The sequence below is a fragment of the Aegilops tauschii genome, chromosome 6 (assembly GCF_002575655.3).
Source record: "Aegilops tauschii subsp. strangulata cultivar AL8/78 chromosome 6, Aet v6.0, whole genome shotgun sequence".
Taxonomy (NCBI): Eukaryota; Viridiplantae; Streptophyta; class Magnoliopsida; order Poales; family Poaceae; genus Aegilops; species Aegilops tauschii.
Window position 1 is genome coordinate 159,600,467 of NC_053040.3, and position 23,171 is coordinate 159,623,637.

General features: G+C 50.7%; 1 protein-coding gene across 1 annotated transcript; it reads left to right on the forward strand.

Moving 5' to 3' along the window:
• Positions 1-7,714: 7,714 nt before the first annotated feature.
• On the forward strand, positions 7,715-9,199 carry LOC109767976 (uncharacterized). The gene has a single exon (XM_020326712.4). The coding sequence runs from the start codon at positions 8,387-8,389 to the stop codon at positions 8,960-8,962; it is 576 nt and encodes a 191-aa protein (XP_020182301.1). The 5' UTR covers positions 7,715-8,386; the 3' UTR covers positions 8,963-9,199.
• Positions 9,200-23,171: the final 13,972 nt, after the last annotated feature.

The window sequence follows — 23,171 nt, forward strand, 5'->3', positions numbered from 1 at the left end:
TTCCTAGGGGTGGGGGCGCCCAAACCCATCTAGGGTTTCCCTGTGGCCGCCGCCCCTCCCCTAGGGAAACCCTAGGGCGCCTCCTCCTCCCCCCTATATATAGTGAGGGAGAGAGAAGGCAGCCGCACCCCTTCCCTGGCGCAGCCCTCTCCTCCTCCAACTACTTCTCCTCCTCCGTAGTGCTTAGCGAAGCTCTGCCGGAGAACCACGAGCTCCATCGCCACCATGCCATCGTGCTGCTGGATTTCTCCCTCAACTTCTCCTCTCCCCTTGCTGGATCAAGAAGGAGGAGACGTCCCCGGGCTGTACGTGTGTTGAACGCGGAGGCGCCGTCCGTTCGGCGCTAGATCGGATCTTTCGCGTTTTGAATCGCCGCGAGTACGACTCCATCAACCGCGTTCTTGTAACTCTTCCACTTAGCGATCTTCAAGGGTATGAAGATGCACTCCCTCTCTCTCGTTGCTAGCATCTCCTAGATTGATCTTGGTGACACATAGGAAAATTTTGAATTATTACTACGTTCCCCAACACCAGCTTCGCCTTCTTGTCCTTCGCCATCTCCGCGATGGTCATCAGCGTCGACCGGAGCCACGCGGCACGGAGGCGGAAGAGGTGGAGAGACGAGCGAAAGGGGGGAAAGAGGAGAACACTGTTACGCCCCTCAGCCTCGTCGCCTCTTATAATAACGCGCCTGAGTCACTGACTCCTGGGCCCGCGACATCCCAGTGCATCCCACGAATGGAGACTGCGCGGTACGTGGCGATAAAGGGGGGAGCAAAAATCAAGGAGTCTCACCCCACTTGCCCCACTTACCGCGCTGTTGCCGATTCGCGCGCTTCTCCAAAATTTCGAATCCCGCGAGATTCGGGACTTGGCAGAACAATCAATTGCTTCGAAGATTTCCTAGTTCATTCGGGTCCGACCCGATGCTCGATGACACGTCATTCGTTTCACTCGGTTGCACAACGAGCCTGAATCGATCAAGGCGATTGGCAAGGAATTGAAGCAGCGCAGGTATCTGCAGAGCTCTAAAGTACCTCTGAGGCATTGAGTCTAGTCAGATTCCGCTCCAATCCTTTTTCACTCGAACCCCGATCCATTCGGGGGCTAATGATGACGACATGTATCTGGGGTAGGGTCTTAGGCCTGACCTACATACCCTACCCAAAGACACCACATATAAGAATCCAAGTCCCACAAAGCTAGGAAGGAGTCACCGACTGGAATACTTGCAACTTACAAGTCACTCGGACGCAGCATTCACTCGGAGGCCTCACCATCACTCGACCATCTCTACCCACTCGGAGTACCAAGCGTGACTCAACCACACAAGACCTAGGGTCACCCTGAGACCGCAACGGTCAAACGATCAGTTCGTCGCCTTAAAGAACATCTAATGCTAACGTTACCTGTAACGCCCGCAACCTTTAACCTCGCCATTGGACCCTTGAGTAACGGGGCATTCATGAGGGGCCAGCGGACTCTATATAAGCCGCCCCTCCGCCCCTGCACAAGGGTTCGCACCTCTTGTAACACAACACTCCAGATAAACAAGATCCCGCAGCACCGAGACGTAGGGTCTTTACCTCTTCCGAGAGGGGCCTGAACTCGTAAATCCGAGTGTAGCAACCAAGCCGTAGCTAGACTTTGCCCTCCTATACGTACCCCTATACTCTACTGTCAGATCCCCACAACACTGGGCGACCCGAATGGACAAAAAAAGGACAAAATCAGCGTTAGTTTGAGTTATCGTGTTGGCATTGCTCTTAGAACATCTCCAATAGATGATGTAAAATAACTAATTTTTGCATCTTCGAGGCCCAAAACCCCACCTCCAACAAATGATGTAAATGCAAAAAAAAATTACATCACCTGGTCCAGGAGATGTAAAATACAACACCTGGAGATGCAAAGGCGGTCGCACGCCAACCACAACCCGCCCTTCATTTCCTTTCCCTTCTTCCTCCCTCCGCCCGCCACACAGTCGTCGCCGCCCCGATTCGCTCACAACACTGCAATTGCCGCCAGCCCGCACTAGATCTGGCCGTCAACCACCCCTACCACCCCTCCACCGCTACTCTGCCGCTCATTTGCCACCGCTCCGCCTCGAATCATCGCCCCGATCCGCACCGCCGCCGCCCTGATTCGCCACCCCCGCCGCCCAACCGCTCCTTGGCCGCTGCCCCCACGCACAGTCGCCACCGCCCCGACGCTCGACCGCCACCGCTGCATCGCGTCGTGCCAGCGTCATCCCGACGCCCCCCCCCCCTTGATTCGCCCGCCGCCACCACCCCATCGTCGCCATCTACCGAAGAAGTTCCTGAAGAGCAAGATGGGGTTCTTCGGCGGGCGAAGTGGTCCGGTAACTTTGGCGTCGAGTTCTTCGATGTCGGCCGGCGCTCCTGGCTCGGCACCTACACCACTGCCAACAAGGCCGCACGTGCCTACGAGTGGCAGTGTGGCGTGCCAGGAGGCCAAAGACGGACCTCAACTTCACGAAGATTGAGACCCGGGCGGATGCGGAGTTCCTCGTGCCGGAGGGTATTCAGCTGGAGTAGGTAACGAAGAAGAAGACAAAGAAGAGGGCGGCCATTGTCGTTGCTTCCGGCGGTAGCGACGAGGCGGCGATGGCAAGGTTCACAGGGAAGCATCTGGAGTATGTTCAAGCCGAGTGGGAGCACTTCTGGAAGCGCGAGGCGGCTGAAAGATCGTGGATGTCGCCTAGAGGGGGGGTGAATAGGCGCTTTAAAATAATTACGGTTTAGGCTTGAACAAATGCGGAATAAACCTAGCGGTTAATTTGACAAGCACAAAACCTACAACAACTAGGCTTACCTATGTGCACCAACAACTTATGCTAAGCAAGATAAACAACTAAGTGATAGCAAGATATATGACAAGAAACAATGAGGCTATCACAAAGTAAAGTGCATAAGTAAAGGGTTCGGGTAAGAGATAACCGAGGCACGCGGAGACGACGATGTATCCCGAAGTTCACACCCTTGTGGATGCTAATCTCCGTTTGGAGCGGTGTGGAGGCACAATGCTCCCCAAGAAGCCACTAGGGCCACCGTAATCTCCTCACGCCCTCGCACAATGCAAGATGCCGTGATTCCACTAAGGGACCCTTGAGGGAGGTCACCGAACCCGTACAAATGGCAACCCTTAGGGGCGGTCACCGAACCCGTACACTTTGGCAACCCTTGGGGGCGGTCACCGGTACCCGTCAAATTGCTCGGGGCGATCTCCACAACCTAATTGGAGACCCCGACGCTTGCCCGGAGCTTTACACCACAATGATTGAGCTCCGAACACCACCAACCGTCTAGGGCGCCCAAGCACCCAAGAGGAACAAGCTCAAGGGCACCAAGCACCCAAGAGTAATAAGCTTCTCAACTTGTAACTTCCACGTATCACCGTGGAGAACTCAAACCGATGCACCAAATGCAATGGCAAGGGCACACGGAGTGCCCAAGTCCTTCTCTCTCAAATCCCACCGAAGCAACTAATGCTAGGGAGGAAAATGAGAAGAAGAACAAGAAGGAGAACACCAAGAACTCCAAGATCTAGATCCAAGGGGTTCCCCTCACAAAGAGGAGAAAGTGATTGGTGGAAATGTGGATCTAGATCTCCTCTCTCTTTTCCCTCAAAAACTAGCAAGAATCCATGGAGGGATTGAGAGTTAGCAAGCTCGAAGAAGGTCAACAATGGGGGAAGAACACGAGCTCCAGAGATTAGGTTCATTGGGGAAGAAGACCCCTTTTATAGAAGGGGAAAAATCCAACCGTTATGTGCTCAGCCCGCACACGAGCGGTACTACCGCTCCACGAGCGGTACTACCGCTCTGGCGGAAGAAGCAGGGAAAAAGGAGCAACCAAACATGAACCTTGGGGCGGTAGTACCGCTTATAAGCGGTACTACCGCGCACCCTAGCGGTACTACCGCTGGAGGAGCAGAACACGGGACCCAAAATACAGTAGCGGTACTACCGCCCGACCGGAGCGGTACTACCGCTTACAGGCGGTACTACCGCCCATCGGGGCGGTACTACCGCTTATAGGCGGAACTGCCGTGCCTTACTGCCGTGCAACTACTGCAAAACTCGACACGAAAAATGCAAGACCCAAAATCGAGGCGGTACCAGCGCGGAACCGTAGCCGTACTACCGCTTATGGCCATAGGCGGTACTACCGCTTTGGACAGCGGTACTACCGCTTGGGGCGATAAGCGGTACTGCCGCTCTGGCCGCGGTACTACCGCAGGGAGAAAACCAGAACTGCCATAACTTCTTCATATGAGCTCCGAATTGAGCAAACTCAAGCTTGTTGGATACAAGACGATGAGTAGCATCAAAACAGCGAGGAGTGAAACCGCAACATCGAAAAGAACCTCCAACCGAGGGGAGCTTATAGTAAGAAGAGGCAGGGGAGGTATGCCAACAAATAGAGGAGTGAAACCTCCAACCGAGAAGAACCGGCATAACCTCCAACATCGAAAACATCATACAAGATGCGAGTGAACTCCGTTTTCGATGAACTCGAGCTTGTCATCAAGATGACCATAAGCTCCAAAACTCACAAAGAGAAGAACCAAACAAGAACCAACAAAGATGATGCAAGGATGCACTGGTTTGAGCTCTCTATGAACGATACGATCAAGCTACTCATCGAGAGCCCCCCTTGATAGTACGGCAATCGATCCTATAACCCGGTCTCCCAACTACCATCATGAGACCGGTAAAATAGAAAACCTATCAAGAGCAAACCTTTGCCTTGCACATGGTCCACTTGAGCTAGATGATGACGATCTTGACTCCCTCAAGTTGGACCACCTTTCTTGGTTGTGTTGGCTCGATGAAGACTAGTTGATTGCTCCCCCATACTCCACTATGGGTGAGCCACTCTTCCGCACATCTTCACAAGTCCATTGTCACCACAATGGACGGCAAGCTTCAAGCATTTGATCTCTTCATGATGCTTCACTTGAACTTGCACACCGCAACATCTTCACAAGTTCATTGTCGCCACAATGGACGGCAAGCTTCAAGCATTTGATCTCTTCATGATGCTTCACTTGAACTTGCACACCGCAACCTAACCCCACAAAGAACTCTCACGAAGATCATGGGTTAGTACACAAAGCGTAATTGACAATGCTTACCACACCATGGGATCACTTGATCCCTCTCGGTACATCTTGTGCGCTTTGTGTGTTGATCAACTTGATTCACTCTTGACTTAGTCTTGATCAACCTTGACTCTTTCCAACTCTCTTCATTTGGATGATGTCTTGAAGGTAAACATGAATGATCATACAATCTTCTTCTTCAAGACATGCTTGCAATAAGCTCTGCTCTCACATGACCAATCTTTGGATAATTTCTTAATAACACCTTGGTCACCACATAAACTCCTTGAAACCAACACATGGACTTCAAGAAAAGCCTATGGACAAATCCTTCAAATATAACTCAAGGCAACCATTAGTTCATAGAGATTGTCATCAATTACCAAAACCAAACATGGGGGCACCGCATGTTCTTTCAGCGGCGATGGCAAGGTTCGCACGGGAGCATCCAGAGTATGTTCAAGCTGAGCAGGAGCATTTCTGAAAGCGCGAGGCCGAGCTGAAGAAGAAGAATGAGGTGAAGAAGGACAACGAGACCGTCCCTCGACGGTGATCCCTGTCGAGTCCTCGGAGGAGGAGGACGAGGAGTTCTAGGGGCCCTCATGTGAGGGCGACGAGGCGTACTGGATGCTCTCGGAGGAGGGCGACTAGTTTGATGGATGTAGTAGATTGAATTAGTTGCAGTAGTTGTTTAATTTATTTTTAAATTTAGAAATATGTTTGAATTATGTTTCAAATGAAGTAGTAGTGAAGTTTCTAGTTTTTACATCTCCACTTTGCATCATCTAATGGAATTGAACTTTTAAATCACCAATATACATCATGTGTTGGAACTGCCTCTTTGTTAGAGATGTAAATTACACTTTCTGATGATGTAAATTTTACATCTCCTAAGTTTACATATTTAAATTTGCATCATCTATTAAAGATGCTTGCACGGGACCGCGGGTTGAAGAGCAAGCGTCTGGCCACACTTCCGTCATCTCGTCTCCACCACTTTCATGCTGGGAACATTCTCTTCTCGCGTTGGAAGCACGGTCGAAGCCGCTCGAGGGAACGCTTGACGCTGGAAACAATTGTTTGGGGCGCACGGCCGGCCTTCGATCGCCAGTTGCGCCTACGCACGCGCTGATGCGTTCACGCGACCGCGCGGTGCCTGACAGTGACAGGTCGGCCCCACGGGAGCTCCAGAGGTGTTGACTGGGGGTCAGCGTCACTGGTCACGGAGGAAGGAATGAGTAGCTTTCGCGTGCGGAGGAATAGTCGTCGCTGTCGGGTTCCTATGCACACGGCAGCTTTCCTCTTCTCGGCATCTCATTACTTTTGTATACCTGTCTCCGTGAGAATCGTGTTTTGCAAATGGATAGGAAATTGGAGCTTCACCACTGCAATGTGATGTGTGCATACTAGCGAGCACTAGCATTCAGTGGCGGAGGCAGCGTGTAGGCACGGTGGGCCGTGGCCCACCCAGAATTTGGAGAATTCTTTTTCTGCCATGTACTAATTTAGCCCAATTGATTGTCCAAAGCCCAGCCCCAGCCGACTAGGTTTCTTCTCGCGTGTGAAGGCAGCTCCGTGCCTCCGTCTCCTCTCTGGCCACGCCGCCTCAGCGGCTCAGCCCTCACCCGTCTCTTCTCCGAGCTCCGGCCACTGGTTCCCCTCCTCTCGCCGCTCGCCCCGCCCACAGTCGCCGTTGTCAGGCCAGGAGAGACGAGACAGGGGCATCCGCTGCGTCTCCCCTGCGGACTGCGGCTGGATCGATCCTGTCGTGCTCGCGGCTGGCAGTGTAGCAACAATATATCCAAGTCACTTCAGATTTTTCGTAGTACTCGTTATTAACGGGACAACCAGTTCACTTTTTAGTATATTTATATGCAGTTCGACACTTACGACTTCTCCAGCATGTCAAAATAATATTGACAAATACTAGAAATTTTTAAGTCAAATTATCCCTATTTAATAGGACAAAGTTTATTATTGGTAACGGTGCTAGTACGCGATTCTGGGAGGATACTTGGCTCGGAGAGACACCCCTAGCCATTCAATACCCGTCTTTGTATCGTATTGTTCAACGACGTGAGGTGTTCGTTGCAACGGTATTTCAATCTATCCTCCTTAATATTCAGTTCAGAAGGGCGCTAGTGGGCAATCGTTGGGAAGAATGGCTCCGTCTAGTAAGTAGACTGATGGAGGTTCAACTTTCTCAACAACCCGATGAATTACGCTGGAAGCTTACTAGGTCTGGAGTATTTTCAGTTGATGTTAGCAATTCAAGCTCGATTCCTAGTTTCAAACATGTTTGGGCTGTCAAAGTTCCTTTGAAAATCAAAGTGTTTATGTGGTTTGTCCATAAACAAGTTATTTTAACCAAGAACAACTTGACAAAGCGTAATTGAACAGGACTTACTAGGTGTAGTTTCTGTGATCGGGATGAGACGATCAAACACATGTTTCTTGATTGCCCGCTAGCCAAAGTTTTATGGTGGACGGTCCATATTGCTTTTAATATTACTCCACCGAATTCTGTCAACACGTTATTTGGAACGTGGCTTAACGGGATAGAGCCCGATTTAGCGAGACATATTCGCGTAGGAGTCTGCGCCTTGTTGTGGGCTCTCTGGAATTGCAGAAATGATTTGGTTTTTAACAGGACAACACGCATTCATTTTTTGCAGGTTATTTTCCAAGCCACGGCGTTGATCCATTCGTGGTCGCTACTCACTCCGACGGAGGCCAGGGAGCGTTTGGTTACTGGATCTATCCGCTGGGAGATGGTAGCTCGGGATATCTTCAACCGGTTTGGATGGCGGTCATGTAATAGGATAGGCAATTAGTTTACCTATCTATCTCTTTGCTAGCCGGTTGTGGCGTCCTTTATTTGGCTAGTTTGTCTTCTAGCCTTTTTGGCTCTGTGTGAGCTCTTTTTTATTTTTATTTGGAGACTTTAAGACCTTGTTGAAACCTATTTATTTGTTTAATAAGAGGGCTGTATGCGTCGTTATGATGCAGAGGCCGGGGAGTCCCTTTTTTGAAAAAAGAAAATTTTAAGTAGCCCATGTGCATGTTCACAATTGGACAGAAGCAAGGGACTGGAGTGACAAGTCATGTCTCCTTTTCTTTTATCACTTCTCTGATGCTTACCACCCACCTCTATATATAGTTATATACGCCTCCATCCTTTTTAATCTCCACATCCAAAGTTCTAACGAACTCGAAAGAAAAATCTCACTTTCCCACACTACACAACCGCAAAGAAACCATGGGCGCGAAGGTTTCCAGCAGTTCCAACCACCGAGGCAGCCTGTCGGAGCAGGCACACCAGCCGGCGTCCGTCAGGGTCATCGCCGCCGACGGCTCGCTGAAGGAGCTCCCTGCCACTCCCAGTGTCGCCGTCTCCGACGTTCTCGCCGGCGAGGCCGCCTCCTTCTTCGTGTGCAACTCCGACGCGCTCTACTTCAACGAGCCCCCACCGGCGCTGGCCTCCGATGAGCTGCTCCGGCCGGGACAAAAATATTTCCTGCTCCCGGCGGCGGTTCTCGGACGGCCTCTCTCGAGCGCCGACATGGCCGCGCTGGCCGTGCGCGCGAGCGCAGCAATCGCGGGCGCCAAAAGGCCTGAGCGGCGCGGCGGCAAGAAGAACCTGCGCGTCGTGCCGGTGCGCGAGGAGGTGGAAGACTGCCAGGACGTCATGTTCAACGAGAAGCTTAACGAGCGGACCCTCGGGGAGTTCGCGGTGTCGCTGAGTCCGGCGAAGAAGAGCAACGGGAAGCTCGCCGCGCGGTCGCGGCTGAGGCTGAAGCGGGCTCTGAGCATCATACAGGAGGCTGCTGACTGACCGAAGCATTTCTTCCAAGAGAAAGACAGCGCTTTTGATTTTCGTTCCTCCAATTTTTGGAACCATTCTTAATTCCTGAGGCCCAACGGTCTAAGCCTAAGTCAATAGTAATAAACTGATTTTTGTAGATTTAGGGGGGAAAGAGATTGTAAATATCTCCCGGTGGCAAAAGCTACCATGAATGCCAAAAACTGATTCTTGAGTTGTTACCTACTAATCTGCATGGTATTTTGTTTATTTGCGCAAAATCTGTATGGTATACTTTTTCTGCTTTACCTGCTACGATGCAAGTACTGTAAATGTCTCATTGTCTCCGCATATGCTTTTTGACATGCGGAGGTACTCGTCTCACAAATTTACGGTCGTGATGTATGCAAGTATCCACAATATAATGGTGCACTTCTTGTAGCCAAAGAATCCAACCATTCTTACGGCATCTTTATTTAAAATGAAGTAGTCATCGTAGGACTGCACGTCATTGTAGAGGCGATTGAAAACATTTTACTAGCCGGCGAAAATTATCAGTGAAAAAGGAATCGATGACAACTAGTCATCCATAAGCATCAAATACACATGCGCCTGTTGGGAATCGTAGCATAATTTAAAATTTTCCTCCGCTCATCAAGATGCATCTATGGAGTCTACTAGCAACGAAGGGAAGGGAGTGCATCTACGTACCCTTGTAGATCGCGAGCGGAAGCGTTCCAATGAACGTGGATGACGGAGTCGTACTCGCCGTGATCCAAATCACCGATGACCGAGTGCCGAACGGACGGCACCTCCGCGTTCAACACACGTACAGTGCAGCGACGTCTCCTCCTTCTTGATCCAGCAAGGGGGAAGGAGAGGTTGATGGAGATCCAACAGCACGACGGCGTGGTGGTGGATGTAGCGGGTCTCCGGCAGGGCTTTGCCGAGCTTCTGCGAGAGAGAGAGAGGTGTTGCAGGGGAGGAGGGAGGCGCCCAAGGCTGTGTGTTGCTGCCCTCCCTCCCCCCTTTATATAGGCCCCCTGGGGGGGGCGCCGGCCCAGGGAGATGGGATCTCCAAGGGGGGGGGGCGGCCAAAAGGGGGGGAAGGGGTGCCTTGCCCCCCAAGGCAAGGGGGAAGCTCCCCCCGTAGGGTTCCCAATCCTAGGCGCATGGGGGAGGCCCAAGGAGGGCGCCCCAGCCCACTAAGGGCTGGTTCCCTTCCACTTTCAGCCCACGGGGCCCTCCGGGATAGGTGGCTCCACCCGGTGGACCCCCGGAACCCTTCCGGTGGTCCCGGTACAATACCGGTAACCCCCGAAACTTTTCCGGTGGCCAAAACTTGACTTCCTATATATAATTCTTCACCTCCGGACCATTCCGGAACCTCTCGTGACGTCCGGGATCTCATCCGGGACTCCGAACAACTTTCGGGTTTCCGCATACATATATCTCTACAACCCTAGCGTCACCGAACCTTAAGTGTGTAGACCCTACGGGTTCGGGAGACATGCAGACATGACCGAGACGCCTCTCCGGTCAATAACCAACAGCGGGATCTGGATACCCATGTTGGCTCCCACATGTTCCATGATGATCTCATCGGATGAACCACGGTGTCGAGGATTCAATCAATCCGTATGCAATTCCCTTTGTCAATCGGTATGTTACTTGCCCGAGATTCGATCGTCGGTATCCCAATACCTTGTTCAATCTCGTTACCGGCAAGTCTCTTTACTCGTACCGCAATGCATGATCCCGTGACTAACGCCTTAGTCACATTGAGCTCATTATGATGATGCATTACCGAGTGGGCCCAGAGATACCTCTCCGTCACACGGAGTGACAAATCCCAGTCTCGATCCGTGCCAACCCAACAGACACTTTCGGAGATACCCGTAGTGCACCTTTATAGTCACCCAGTTACGTTGTGACGTTTGGCACACCCAAAGCACTCCTACGGTATCCGGGAGTTGCACGATCTCATGGTCTAAGGAAAAGATACTTGACATTGGAAAAGCTCTAGCAAACGAAACTACACGATCTTTTATGCTATGCTTAGGATTGGGTCTTGTCCATCACATCATTCTCCTAATGATGTGATCCCGTTATCAATGACATCCAATGTCCATAGTCAGGAAACCATGACTATCTGTTGATCAACGAGCTAGTCAACTAGAGGCTTACTAGGGACACGTTGTGGTCTATGTATTCACACATGTATTACGATTTCCGGACAATACAATTATAGCATGAATAATAGACAATTACCATGAACAAAGAAATATAATAATAACCATTTATTATTGCCTCTAGGGCATATTTCCAACAGTCTCCCACTTGCACTAGAGTCAATAATCTAGTTACATTGTGATGAATCGAACACCCATTGCGTCCTGGTGTTGATCATGTTTTGCCCTAGGGAGAGGTTTAGTCAACGGATCTACTACATTCAGGTCCGTATGTACTTTACAAATATCTATGTCTCCATTTTGAACACTTTCATGAATGGAGTTGAAGCGACGCTTGATATGCCTGGTCTTCCTGTGAAACCTGGGCTCCTTCGCAAGGGCAATAGCTCCTGTGTTGTCACAGAAGAGAGTCATCGGGCCCGACACATTGGGAATCACCCCTAGGTCGGTAATGAACTCCTTCATCCAGACTGCTTCCTGTGCTGCCTTCGAGGCTGCCATGTACTCCGCTTCACATGTAGATCCCGCCACGACGCTTTGCTTGCAACTGCACCAGCTTACTGCTCCTCCATTCAAAATATACACGTATCCGGTTTGTGACTTCGAGTCATCCAGATCTGTGTCGAAGCTAGCGTCGACGTAACCCTTTACGACGAGCTCTTCGTCACCTCCATAAACGAGAAACATATCCTTAGTCCTCTTCAGGTACTTCAGGATATTCTTGACCGCTGTCCAGTGTTCCATGCCGGGATTACTTTGGTACCTTCCTACCAAACTTACGGCAAGGTTTACATCAGGTCTGGTACACAGCATGGCATACATAATAGACCCTATGGCCGAGGCATAGGGGATGACACTCATCTTTTCTATATCTTCTGGCGTGGTCGGGCATTGAGCCTTGCTCAATTGCACACCTTGCAATACAGGCAAGAACCCCTTCTTGGACTGATCCATACTGAACTTCTTCAATATCTTGTCAAGGTATGTACTCTGTGAAAGACCAATGAGGCGTCTTGATCTATCTCTATAGATCTTGATGCCTAATATATAAGCAGCTTCTCCAAGGTCCTTCATTGAAAAACACTTATTCAAATAGGCCTTTATACTTTCCAAGAATTCTATATCATTTCCCATCAACAGTATGTCATCCACATATAATATGAGAAATGCTACAGAGCTCCCACTCACTTTCTTGTAAACACAGGCTTCTCCATAAGTCTGTGTGAACCCAAACGCTTTGATCATCTCATCAAAGCGAATGTTCCAACTCCGAGATGCTTGCACCAGCCCATAGATTGAGCGTTGGAGCTTGCATACTTTGTTAGCATTCTTAGGATCGACAAAACCTTCCGGCTGCATCATATACAACTCTTCCTTAAGGAAGCCGTTAAGGAATGCCGTTTTGACGTCCATTTGCCATATCTCATAATCATAGTATGCGGCAATTGCTAACATGATTCGGACGGACTTCAGCTTCGCTACGGGTGAGAAAGTCTCATCGTAGTCAACCCCTTGAACTTGTCGATAACCCTTAGCGACAAGTCGAGCTTTGTAGATGGTCACATTACCACCTGCGTCCGTCTTCTTCTTAAAGATCCATTTGTTTTCTATGGCTCGCCGCTCATCGGGCAAGTCTATCAAAGTCCATACTTTGTTTTCATACATGGATTCTATCTCGGATTTCATGGCTTCTAGCCATTTGTCGGAATCCGGGCCCGCCATCGCTTCTTCATAGTTCGAAGGTTCACCGTTGTCTAACAACATGATTTCCACGACAGGGTTGCCGTACCACTCTGGTGTGGAACGTGTCCTTGTGGACCTACGAAGTTCAGTAACTTGATCCGAAGCTTCATGATCATCATCATTAACTTCCTCCCCAGTCGGTGTAGGCACCACAGGAACATTTTCCCGCGCTGCGCTACTTTCCGGTTCGGAAGGGGTGACTATCACCTCATCAAGTTCCACTTTCCTCCCACTCAATTCTTTCGAGAGAAACTCCTTCTCTAGAAAGGACCCGTTCTTGGCAACGAAGATCTTGCCCTCGGATCTGAGGTAGAAGGTATACCCAATAGTTTCCTTAGGGTATCCTATGAAGACGCATTTTTCCGACTTGGGTTCGAGCTTTTCAGGTTGAAGTTTCTTGACATAAGCATCGCATCCCCAAACTTTTAGAAACGACAGCTTAGGTTTCTTCCCAAACCATAATTCATACGGTGTCGTCTCAACGGATTTCGACGGAGCCCTATTTAAAGTGAATGCGGCAGTCTCTAAAGCATAGCCCCAAAATGAGAGCGGTAAATCGGTAAGAGACATCATAGATCGCACCATATCCAATAGAGTGTGATTACGACGTTCGGACACACCGTTTCTCTGAGGTGTTCCAGGCGGCGTGAGTTGTGAAACTATTCCACATTTCCTTAAGTGTGTACCGAATTCGTGACTTAAATATTCTCCACCACGATCTGATCGTAAGAATTTTATTTTCCTGTCACGTTGATTCTCGACTTCACTCTGAAATTCCTTGAACTTTTCAAAGGTTTCAGACTTGTGTTTCATTAGGTAGACATACCCATATCTACTTAAATCATCAGTGAGAGTGAGAACATAACGATATCCTCCGCGAGCCTCAACACTCATTGGACCGCACACATCGGTATGTATGATTTCCAATAAGTTGGTTGCTCGCTCCATTGTTCCGGAGAACGGAGTCTTGGTCATCTTACCCATGAGGCATGGTTCGCACGTGTCAAATGATTCGTAATCAAGAGACTCCAAAAGTCCATCTGCATGGAGCTTCTTCATGCGCTTGACACCAATGTGACCAAGGCGGCAGTGCCACGAGTATGTGGGACTATCGTTATCAACTTTACATCTTTTGGTATTCACACTATGAATATGTGTAACATCACGTTCGAGATTCATCAAAATAAACCATTGACCAGCGGGGCATGACCATAAAACATATCTCTCAAATAAACAGAACAACCATTATTCTCGGATTTAAATGAGTAGCCATCTCGAATTAAACGAGATCCAGATACAATGTTCATGCTCAAAGCTGGCACTAAATAACAATTATTGAGGTTTAAAACTAATCCCGTGGGTAGATGCAGAGGTAGCGTGCCGACGGCGATCACATCAACCTTGGAACCATTCCCGACGCGCATCGTCACCTCGTCCTTCGCCAGTCTCCGTTTATTCCGTAGTTCCTGTTTTGAGTTACAAATATGAGCAACCGCACCGGTATCAAATACCCAGGAGCTACTACGAGTACTGGTAAGGTACACATCAATTACATGTATATCACATATACCTTTGGTGTTGCTGGCCTTCTTCTTGTCCGCTAAGTATTTGGGGCAGTTCCGCTTCCAGTGACCACTTCCCTTGCAATAAAAGCACTCAGCCTCGGGCTTGGGTCCATTCTTTGACTTCTTCCCGGTAACTGGTTTACCGGGCGCGGCAACTCCCTTGCCGTCCTTCTTGAAGTTCTTTTTACCCTTGCCCTTCTTGAACTTAGTGGTTTTATTCACCATCAACACTTGATGTTCTTTTCTGATCTCTACCTCAGCTGATTTCAGCATTGAATATACCTCAGGAATGGTTTTTTCCATCCCCTGCATATTGAAGTTCATCACAAAGCTCTTGTAGCTTGGTGGAAGCGGCTGGAGGATTCTGTCAATGACCGCGTCATCCGGGAGATTGACTCCCAGCTGAGACAAGCGGTTATGCAACCCAGACATTCTGAGTATGTGCTCACTAACAGAACTGTTCTCCTCCATTTTACAGCTGAAGAACTTGTCGGAGACATCATATCTCTCGACCCGGGCATGAGCTTGAAAAACCAGTTCCAGCTCCTCGAACATCTCGTATGCTCCATGTTTCTCAAAACGCTTTTGGAGACCCGGTTCTAAGCTGTAAAGCATGCCGCACTGAACGAGGGAGTAATCATCAGCACGTGATTGCCAAGCGTTCATAACGTCTTGGTTCTCTTGGATTGGTGCTTCACCTAGCGGTGCTTCTAAGACATAATCTTTCTTGGCTACTATGAGGATGATCCTCAGGTTCCGGACCCAGTCCGTATAGTTGCTGCCATCATCTTTCAGCTTGGTTTTCTCTAGGAACGCGTTGAAATTGAGGACAACGTTGGCCATTAGATCTACAAGACATAGTGTAAAGATTTTAGACTAAGTTCATGATAATTAAGTTCATCTAATCAAATTATTTAATGAACTCCCACTCAGATAGACATCCCTCTCGTCATCTAAGTGAAACATGATCCGAGTTTAACTAGGCCGTGTCCGATCATCACGTGAGATGGACTAGTCAAGATCGGTGAACATCTCCATGTTGATCGTATCTTCTATACGACTCATGCTCGACCTTTCGGTCCTCCGTGTTCCGAGGCCATGTCTGTACATGCTAGGCTCGTCAAGTCAACCTAAGTGTATTGCGTGTGTTCCGAGGCCATGTCTGTACATGCTAGGCTCGTCAACACCCGTTGTATTCGAACGTTAGAATCTATCACACCCGATCATCACGTGGTGCTTTGAAACAACGAACCTTCGCAACGGTGCACAGTTAGGGTGAACACTTTCTTGAAATTATTATAAGGGATCATCTTACTTACTACCGTCGTTCTAAGCAAATAAGATGCAAAAACATGATAAACATCACATGCAATCAAATAGTGACATGATATGGCCAATATCATTATGCTCCTTTGATCTCCATCTTCGGGGCACCATGATCATCTTCGTCACCGGCATGACACCATGATCTCCATCATCATGATCTCCATCATTGTGTCTTCATGAAGTCGTCACGCCAACGATTACTTCTACTTCTATGGCTAACGCGTTTAGCAACAAAGTAAAGTAATTTACATGGCGTTATTCAATGACACGCAGGTCATGCAAAATAATAAAGACAACTCCTATGGCTCCGGCCGGTTGTCATACTCATCGACATGCAAGTCGTGATTCCTATTACAAGAATATGATCAATCTCATACATCACATATATCATTCATCACATCTTCTGGCCATATCACATCACATAGCACTTGCTGCAAAAACAAGTTAGACGTCCTCTAATTGTTGTTGCAAGTTTTTACGTGGTTTGTAGGTTTCTAGCAAGAACGTTTTCTTACCTACGTATGACCACAACGTGATTTGCCAATTTCTATTTACCCTTCATAAGGACCCTTTTCATCGAATCCGTTCCGACTAAAGTAGGAGAGACAGACACCCGCTAGCCACCTTATGCAACTAGTGCATGTCAGTCGGTGGAACCTGTCTCACGTAAGCGTACGTGTAAGGTCGGTCCGGGCCGCTTCATCCTACAATGCCGCCGAAACAAGAAACGACTAGTAGCGGCAAGAAGAATTGGCAAACTCAACGCCCACAACTGCTTTGTGTTCTACTCGTGCATAGTAACTACGCATAGGCCTGGCTCATGATGCCACTGTTGGGAATCGTAGCATAATTTAAAATTTTCCTACGCTCACCAAGATGCATCTATGGAGTCTACTAGCAACGAAGGGAAGGGAGTGCATCTACATACCCTTGTAGATCGCGAGCGGAAGCGTTCCAATGAACGTGGATGACGGAGTCGTACTCGCCGTGATCCAAATCACCGATGACCGAGTGCCGAACGGACGGCACCTCCGCGTTCAACACACGTACGGTGCAGCGACGTCTCCTCCTTCTTGATCCAGCAAGGGGGAAGGAGAGGTTGATGGAGATCCAACAGCACGACGGCGTGGTGGTGGATGTAGCGGGTCTCCGGCAGGGCTTTGCCGAGCTTCTGCGAGAGAGAGAGAGGTGTTGCAGGGGAGGAGGGAGGCGCCCAAGGCTGTGTGTTGCTGCCCTCCCTCCCCTCCCCCTTTATATAGGCCCCCTGGGGGGGCGCCGGCCCAGGGAGATGGGATCTCCAAGGGGGGGCGGCGGCCAAAAGGGGGGGAAGGGGTGCCTTGCCCCCCAAGGCAAGGGGGAAGTTCCCCCCTAGGGTTCCCAACCCTAGGCGCATGGGGGGAGGCCCAAGGGGGGCGCCCCAGCCCACTAAGGGCTGGTTCCCTTCCACTTTCAGCCCACGGGGCCCTCCGGGATAGGTGGCCCCACCCGGTGGACCCCCGGGACCCTTCCGGTGGTCCCGGTACAATACCGGTAACCCCCGAAACTTTCCCGGTGGCCGAAACTTGACTTCCTATATATAATTCTTCACCTCCGGACCATTCCGGAACCTCTCGTGACGTCCGGGATCTCATCTGGGACTCCGAACAACTTTCGGGTTTCCGCATACATATATCTCTACAACCCTAGCGTCACCGAACCTTAAGTGTGTAGACCCTACGGGTTCGGGAGACATGCAGACATGACCGAGACGCCTCTCCGGTCAATAACCAACAGCGGGATCTGGATACCCATGTTGGCTCCCACATGTTCGACGATGATCTCATCGGATGAACCACGGTGTCGAGGATTCAATCAATCCGTATGCAATTCCCTTTGTCAATCGGTATGTTACTTGCCCGTACCTTGTTCAATCGTCGGTATCCCAATACCTTGTTCAATCTCGTTACCGGCAAGTCTCTTTACTCGTACCGCAATGCATGATCCCGTGACTAACGCCTTAGTCACATTGAGCTCATTATGATGATGCATTACCGAGTGGGCCCAGAGATACCTCTCCGTCACACGGAGTGACAAATCCCAGTCTCGATCCGTGCCAACCCAACAGACACTTTCGGAGATACCCGTAGTGCACCTTTATAGTCACCCAGTTGCGTTGTGATGTTTGGCACACCCAAAGCACTCCTACGGTATCCAGGAGTTGCACGATCTCATGGTCTAAGGAAAAGATACTTGACATTGGAAAAGCTCTAGCAAACGAAACTACACGATCTTTTATGCTATGCTTAGGATTGGGTCTTGTCCATCACATCATTCTCCTAATGATGTGATCCCGTTATCAATGACATCCAATGTCCATAGTCAGGAAACCATGACTATCTGTTGATCAACGAGCTAGTCAACTAGAGGCTTACTAGGGACACGTTGTGGTCTATGTATTCACACATGTATTACGATTTCCGGACAATACAATTATAGCATGGATAATAGACAATTACCATGAACAAAGAAATATAATAATAACCATTTATTATTGCCTCTAGGGCATATTTCCAACAGCGCCATGTTCCAATTCAGTGGATGACCCTTGATCGAAACCCTTAAAATTGAGAACATGCCCTCCGCCCCACTCGGCGTTTGCAAGCACCGCCTGCATCATCGTCATTTCATCCGCATAATCTTCCTCAATAGACGAGTTGCCGGATGACGCAACATAGTGCTTATATATGTACTTCATGTCCTCAACCATTGCTTCAAAGAGGAGACAAAAAAGTAGCACAGGCATTCCACCAAACACTTTTCAAAAGTGGTGGCCTACGTATGGGCCCATGATACCTGCGCGGCGGACCGACGGGAGGTGTAGACCAGCAAGGGGGGTACAAATGGCGTGGCGACCGGGTGTAGCCGTGGAGGTCGCGAAGGTCCGAAAAAGGCTTGGCGAGCAGCTGGGGTGGTAGAGCTGCAATGCGGGGCCTGGGCGATGTTTTAGGTGGGCCAAACTCCCGCAAAACCCCCTAATTTGCTTCTGATTTGTGAAAAACGAACAAGTCAATTAGAGCATCTACAATCGGACCTCTCAAAGCCGCCTCATACGCCCGGGCGGGCTGCCCTGTCACTACCCGGTCACGTTTTTTCGACCAAGACAGACGCCTCAAACGCCCAGACTGGCCGGCACCCCCATATCCAGCCCCGATATGGGGCGGATGTGGTTGGCCCGGGCGCGTCCGCCTGACAAGCCCGGCCCAGAGCCGACCCCGCGGATGTCCCACAAAAAACCCCATCGGCCTCGCCGGTCCGAAACCCTAGCTCACTCACTCTCCTCTCTCGCTTCGTCCTCTCCTCTCCCCTCGCCGATTCTGATCGAATCCGGCGCAATGTCGAGCTCCGGCATCCGCTCCGACGATGAGGTGAATCCGGAGTATGAGCTGCCCTCCGGATCGCCTAGGAGCGGTCCAAGGTGGAGACCGGGGGCAGATTCGCATCTGCAGCCTCGCCGCAGCCACCGCTTCCCCGTCGGCGCATCTCGGATGCCGGCGTTGGCCCTTCCCGACCCATGGGCAGCTCCGACAGGAGGCCAGCGCAATCGGCGCCTCCCCCACGCCGTCCTTGCTGCTTCCCCACGCCGCCCCCTCGCCTCGCCGGCTGCTGCTCCCCCTCGTGGGGGCAGCGGTGGGTGCTTGTGCCCGCCCTGCCGGCCCGGACGCGCACGCCGGAGCCGGAGGCGCGCGCCGTCCGCCGCGAGAGGCAGCGAGCAAGGGGGAGGGAGGCTATGGAGAGCTTTGTCCTCCGTCGGCGTGGGTTACCAGCGGAGCCCGACGAGGACCGGCGGCTCCTCGCGTGGGTCTACCGCCAGTCGCTTACGACGGCGGAGACGGATGCTCGGCGCCTCCGCGGGGAGAATGCCAAGGCTTTTCGGCCTGCCATCGAGCAGTCCGAGCGGGAGGTGTTGGAGAAGGCGAAGGAGGCGGCTCGGCTGGCCAAGCTGGGGCGCCAGTTGGACCGGGCCGTCCAGCGCCTCAAGGGCCTCGTCATCGTCGACTCCTCCTCCATCGACGACCACAGCTCCCCCGACGACGAATCGAACGATCCTCCACTAGCCGCCGACGGGTATAGCTACGCCGGCGACCAGAAGGGGAAAGGGCCGACCCGGAAGTGGTGAAGTTGATTTTAATTTCAAGTTTTAGATGTAGTATAAAGTTGTCCGTCGTTTATGTGAACTTTGGTGGATCTTTTGGTGAACTATTGTGCAATTTCTATGTCCGGAGCTGATCTACGCAGTTTCATCGATGTTGCATGATATAGTATGGATATAGGGGTTCGGATATGAGAGTCATAGATGTGGACGACGGAACTTAAGGAGTGCCCGGTCACTGTCCACGGACGCGTCCGGACGTGTCCGTGGGCGTTTGAGGGCCTGGATTTGGTAAGTCCGGCTGTAGATGCTCTTAGTTCTTGGATCGATACGGAACGGTGTTGAATGGCAAACTGCGTGCAAACACACATAACATAAACGTTTGGGGCTATTTGAGGTCCACTTTGGATATGCCAGATTGCGAGAGATCATAACAATGCAAGCCACCCCCTAGCCTTTATAGTTCGTGTCCACCAGCACACCGCTGATTGTAATCTTGCTACTTAATTGATGAAATTCCTTCTTTTTTTTTTACTTTATCTAACAAAACTTAGTTAAACAAATATTCTAATTAGGAACATAGTTTGATCTTCTGTTGTTGCACAGATTGAAGAGTAATGGATTTGCTGCTGCCGCCGCCATATTGGGAACGCGCCCGGCCATAGTACTCTCATCTCGTCTCCAGCCGCCGCTTTCACGCTCGGAACATTCTCCTATCGCGTGCGAAGCCACGGGAAACGCTTGGCGCCGAAAGGTCCGTGGCGGTTGTTTGGGGCGCACGGTTGGCGCTCGATGGCCAGGTGCATACGCACGTGCTGATGCCTGGTGCGAGCACGCGATGCGCAGGAGCCAGGAGATGATGCGGACACGCAGTGCTCTACTGGCTGGCTGACATGCTGGCCCCCCAGGAAGTTCCAGAGTGTTGACTCGGGTGTGTCTCACTGGTCGCTGTCGGGTTCCAGAGGAATGAGCCTCTTTTTCATGTGGGAATAGTCGTCGCTGTCGGGTTCCCATGCCTTTGCGCCAGTGCACACGGCAGCTTTCCTCATCTTGGCTTCTTATTACTACTTTTGTGTTCTAATCCCTTTGAGAATGGAGTTTTGCAAACGAGTAGGAAATTGGAGCTTTGCCCCACTACAATGTGATTGGTGTACACTTTACTAGCATGCTAGAAGAAATATACCTAAGAGCAAATCCAACGGACCGACCCAAACGGACGACATTTTTGTCCGCTTTTTGTCCGTTTGGGTCGGCCAGACGGACACGGATGCCCGCTTCCGTGTTTGGGTCGGCGTGTGCGCTCAACGCTGACCCGACTTAATTTGACGGCGCTAGAAAAAAAATAACGCATGCATATTAAAAAAAACAACATTAATTAAACAGCAAAGCCGGCCACGGAGAAGGCAAGTGCCTGCGCCATTGCCGCCTCGTACCGAGCCTCCTCTTTCTCCGCCGCCTCCGCCCTGCGCCGCTCGTCCTCCTCGCTCTCCCGGTAGACGGCCGCAAGGGCCGCCTGGTCCTCCTCGCGGACGACGAGCGGCGGCGGCGGCACGCTCCGGTCGACCTCGCGCACGCCCCGTCGCCTCGCCTCCTCGTGCTCGAAGGCGAACCACCTCGCCCAGTTGGGCGAGTTGGATGCGTAGGCGGCCTCGCGGCGCTGCTCCGGCGTCAGCAGCACCCGCCGGCACCGCACCTCCTCCGCGTGAGCCCTAGCCATCCGCGGCGCCGCCGGCACTGGGATCCTATCTGGATCTAGATGCCAGTCGTGCGGCAGGGTCACGTCGGGGTACGGCAGAGGCTGGCGGTGCTGCCAGTGCCACTCCGCCTGGTGCACTGGCACGTTCACGCGCTGCCTCTGCCGGCGAGGCGCCGGCGCCGGCGGAGGCGGGAGGAACTCTGAGGGGAAAGGGGTGGCGGGGGCCTTGCCCTTGGCCTTGCTGCTGCTGGCGCCGGAGAAGAGCCTCGTCTCGCTGTGGTTGTGGTGGCTAGGGTTTGCGGGCGACGGGGGAGCAAAGCTTGCTAGATGTGGATGGCGAGTTTGGATGAGGACGAACCCGCCGCACGGTCGGCTTAAAAAAGGACGAGCGCCGTCGCTGATGCGTGGGCCCGTGGTCATAAATTAAGCTGACCGCGTGGGCAGCGGGTAGTTGGACAGCCGCCATGTGGGAACGCGGCGGAGAGCGAGAAGGCGCGCGTAGCGTCCGTTCGACGTCCGCGCCGACGCATTTGAGGCGCAAATTTGGGCCGCAAATGCATCGGCGTGGACGCCTTACGGACGTGATTTGGGTTTGGGTTGGCGCGTTGGGCCGCCACTTTTGTCCACGCCGACCCAAACGAACGCAGGCGGATGAAACAGATCGGTCCTTTGGAGTTGCTCTAAGTCACGTAAAAATCTTCATAGTACAGTAGTAGTATTATTAAGAGGATAACTAGTTCACTTTAGGTGCTACTGTTATTCTTTTTTGTCTTCACGAATTCCATTTTTAATATACTAGATACGGTTCTACTTCACCATGGGCAAGTCGCTTTGGCTCCTGGGCTCAGATGGAAGGGAGATCTCTTTTAGTCTTTGTTGCCGGTCGCAGAATAAAGTTAGTCATGAGCTCACCGTATATGGGCGAAGCATCTCTCGTACCGTTGTTTCGTTGCACTCGGGGTTAGACTCTATTATAAACTTGGTTTTGGCTGAGAAGCCTCTGTTAATAATGCGAATCTCTTTTTCATCCGAAAAAAAAAGATACGGTTCGACTTCACCATGGACAAGTCGTCTTGGTTTCCGGACTCAGGTGAACCTGTGAGTGAAAAAAAAGTTAAAAATATGAAATATATTCAAAATAAATCTGATTTGGGAGGGGGAGGGGAGATGACTGAGCGAATGATGTCCGTGCCAAAATTTCAGAGCATTTGGATGTCTGAATAGCTCTTAGCAAAAAAGATAATTTTAAGGTTTGTGAAAAAGTTTACGATTTGTGCACGGGTTGAACCCAACTTTTTTTTTGCTGAGAGCTACTTATATCTACAAATGCTTTGAAATTTGTCATGCATCTCAAGTACTAAAATAGCTTTCATTAAAAAAATCTGATTTTTTTTAATTTACTGCTCACTAGATGTAGATGAGTCCAGGCTCAGAACTGAATATTCTAGGGCAAGTTATAAAACCTCTTCACAAATATATGAATTTTCAAGCAATGCATGTGTATGGTCACAATTGGACAAGAAACAAGGGACTGAAGTGAGAAGTGCTGTCTCATTTCTATCACTTTCTGATTTGTTTTTTAATCTCTTCT

What these genes read in the sequence shown, in the direction of transcription:
- LOC109767976 (XM_020326712.4), top strand. Translation starts at nt 8,387, where the DNA reads ATGGGCGCGAAGGTTTCCAGCAGTTCCAACCACCGAGGCAGCCTGTCG.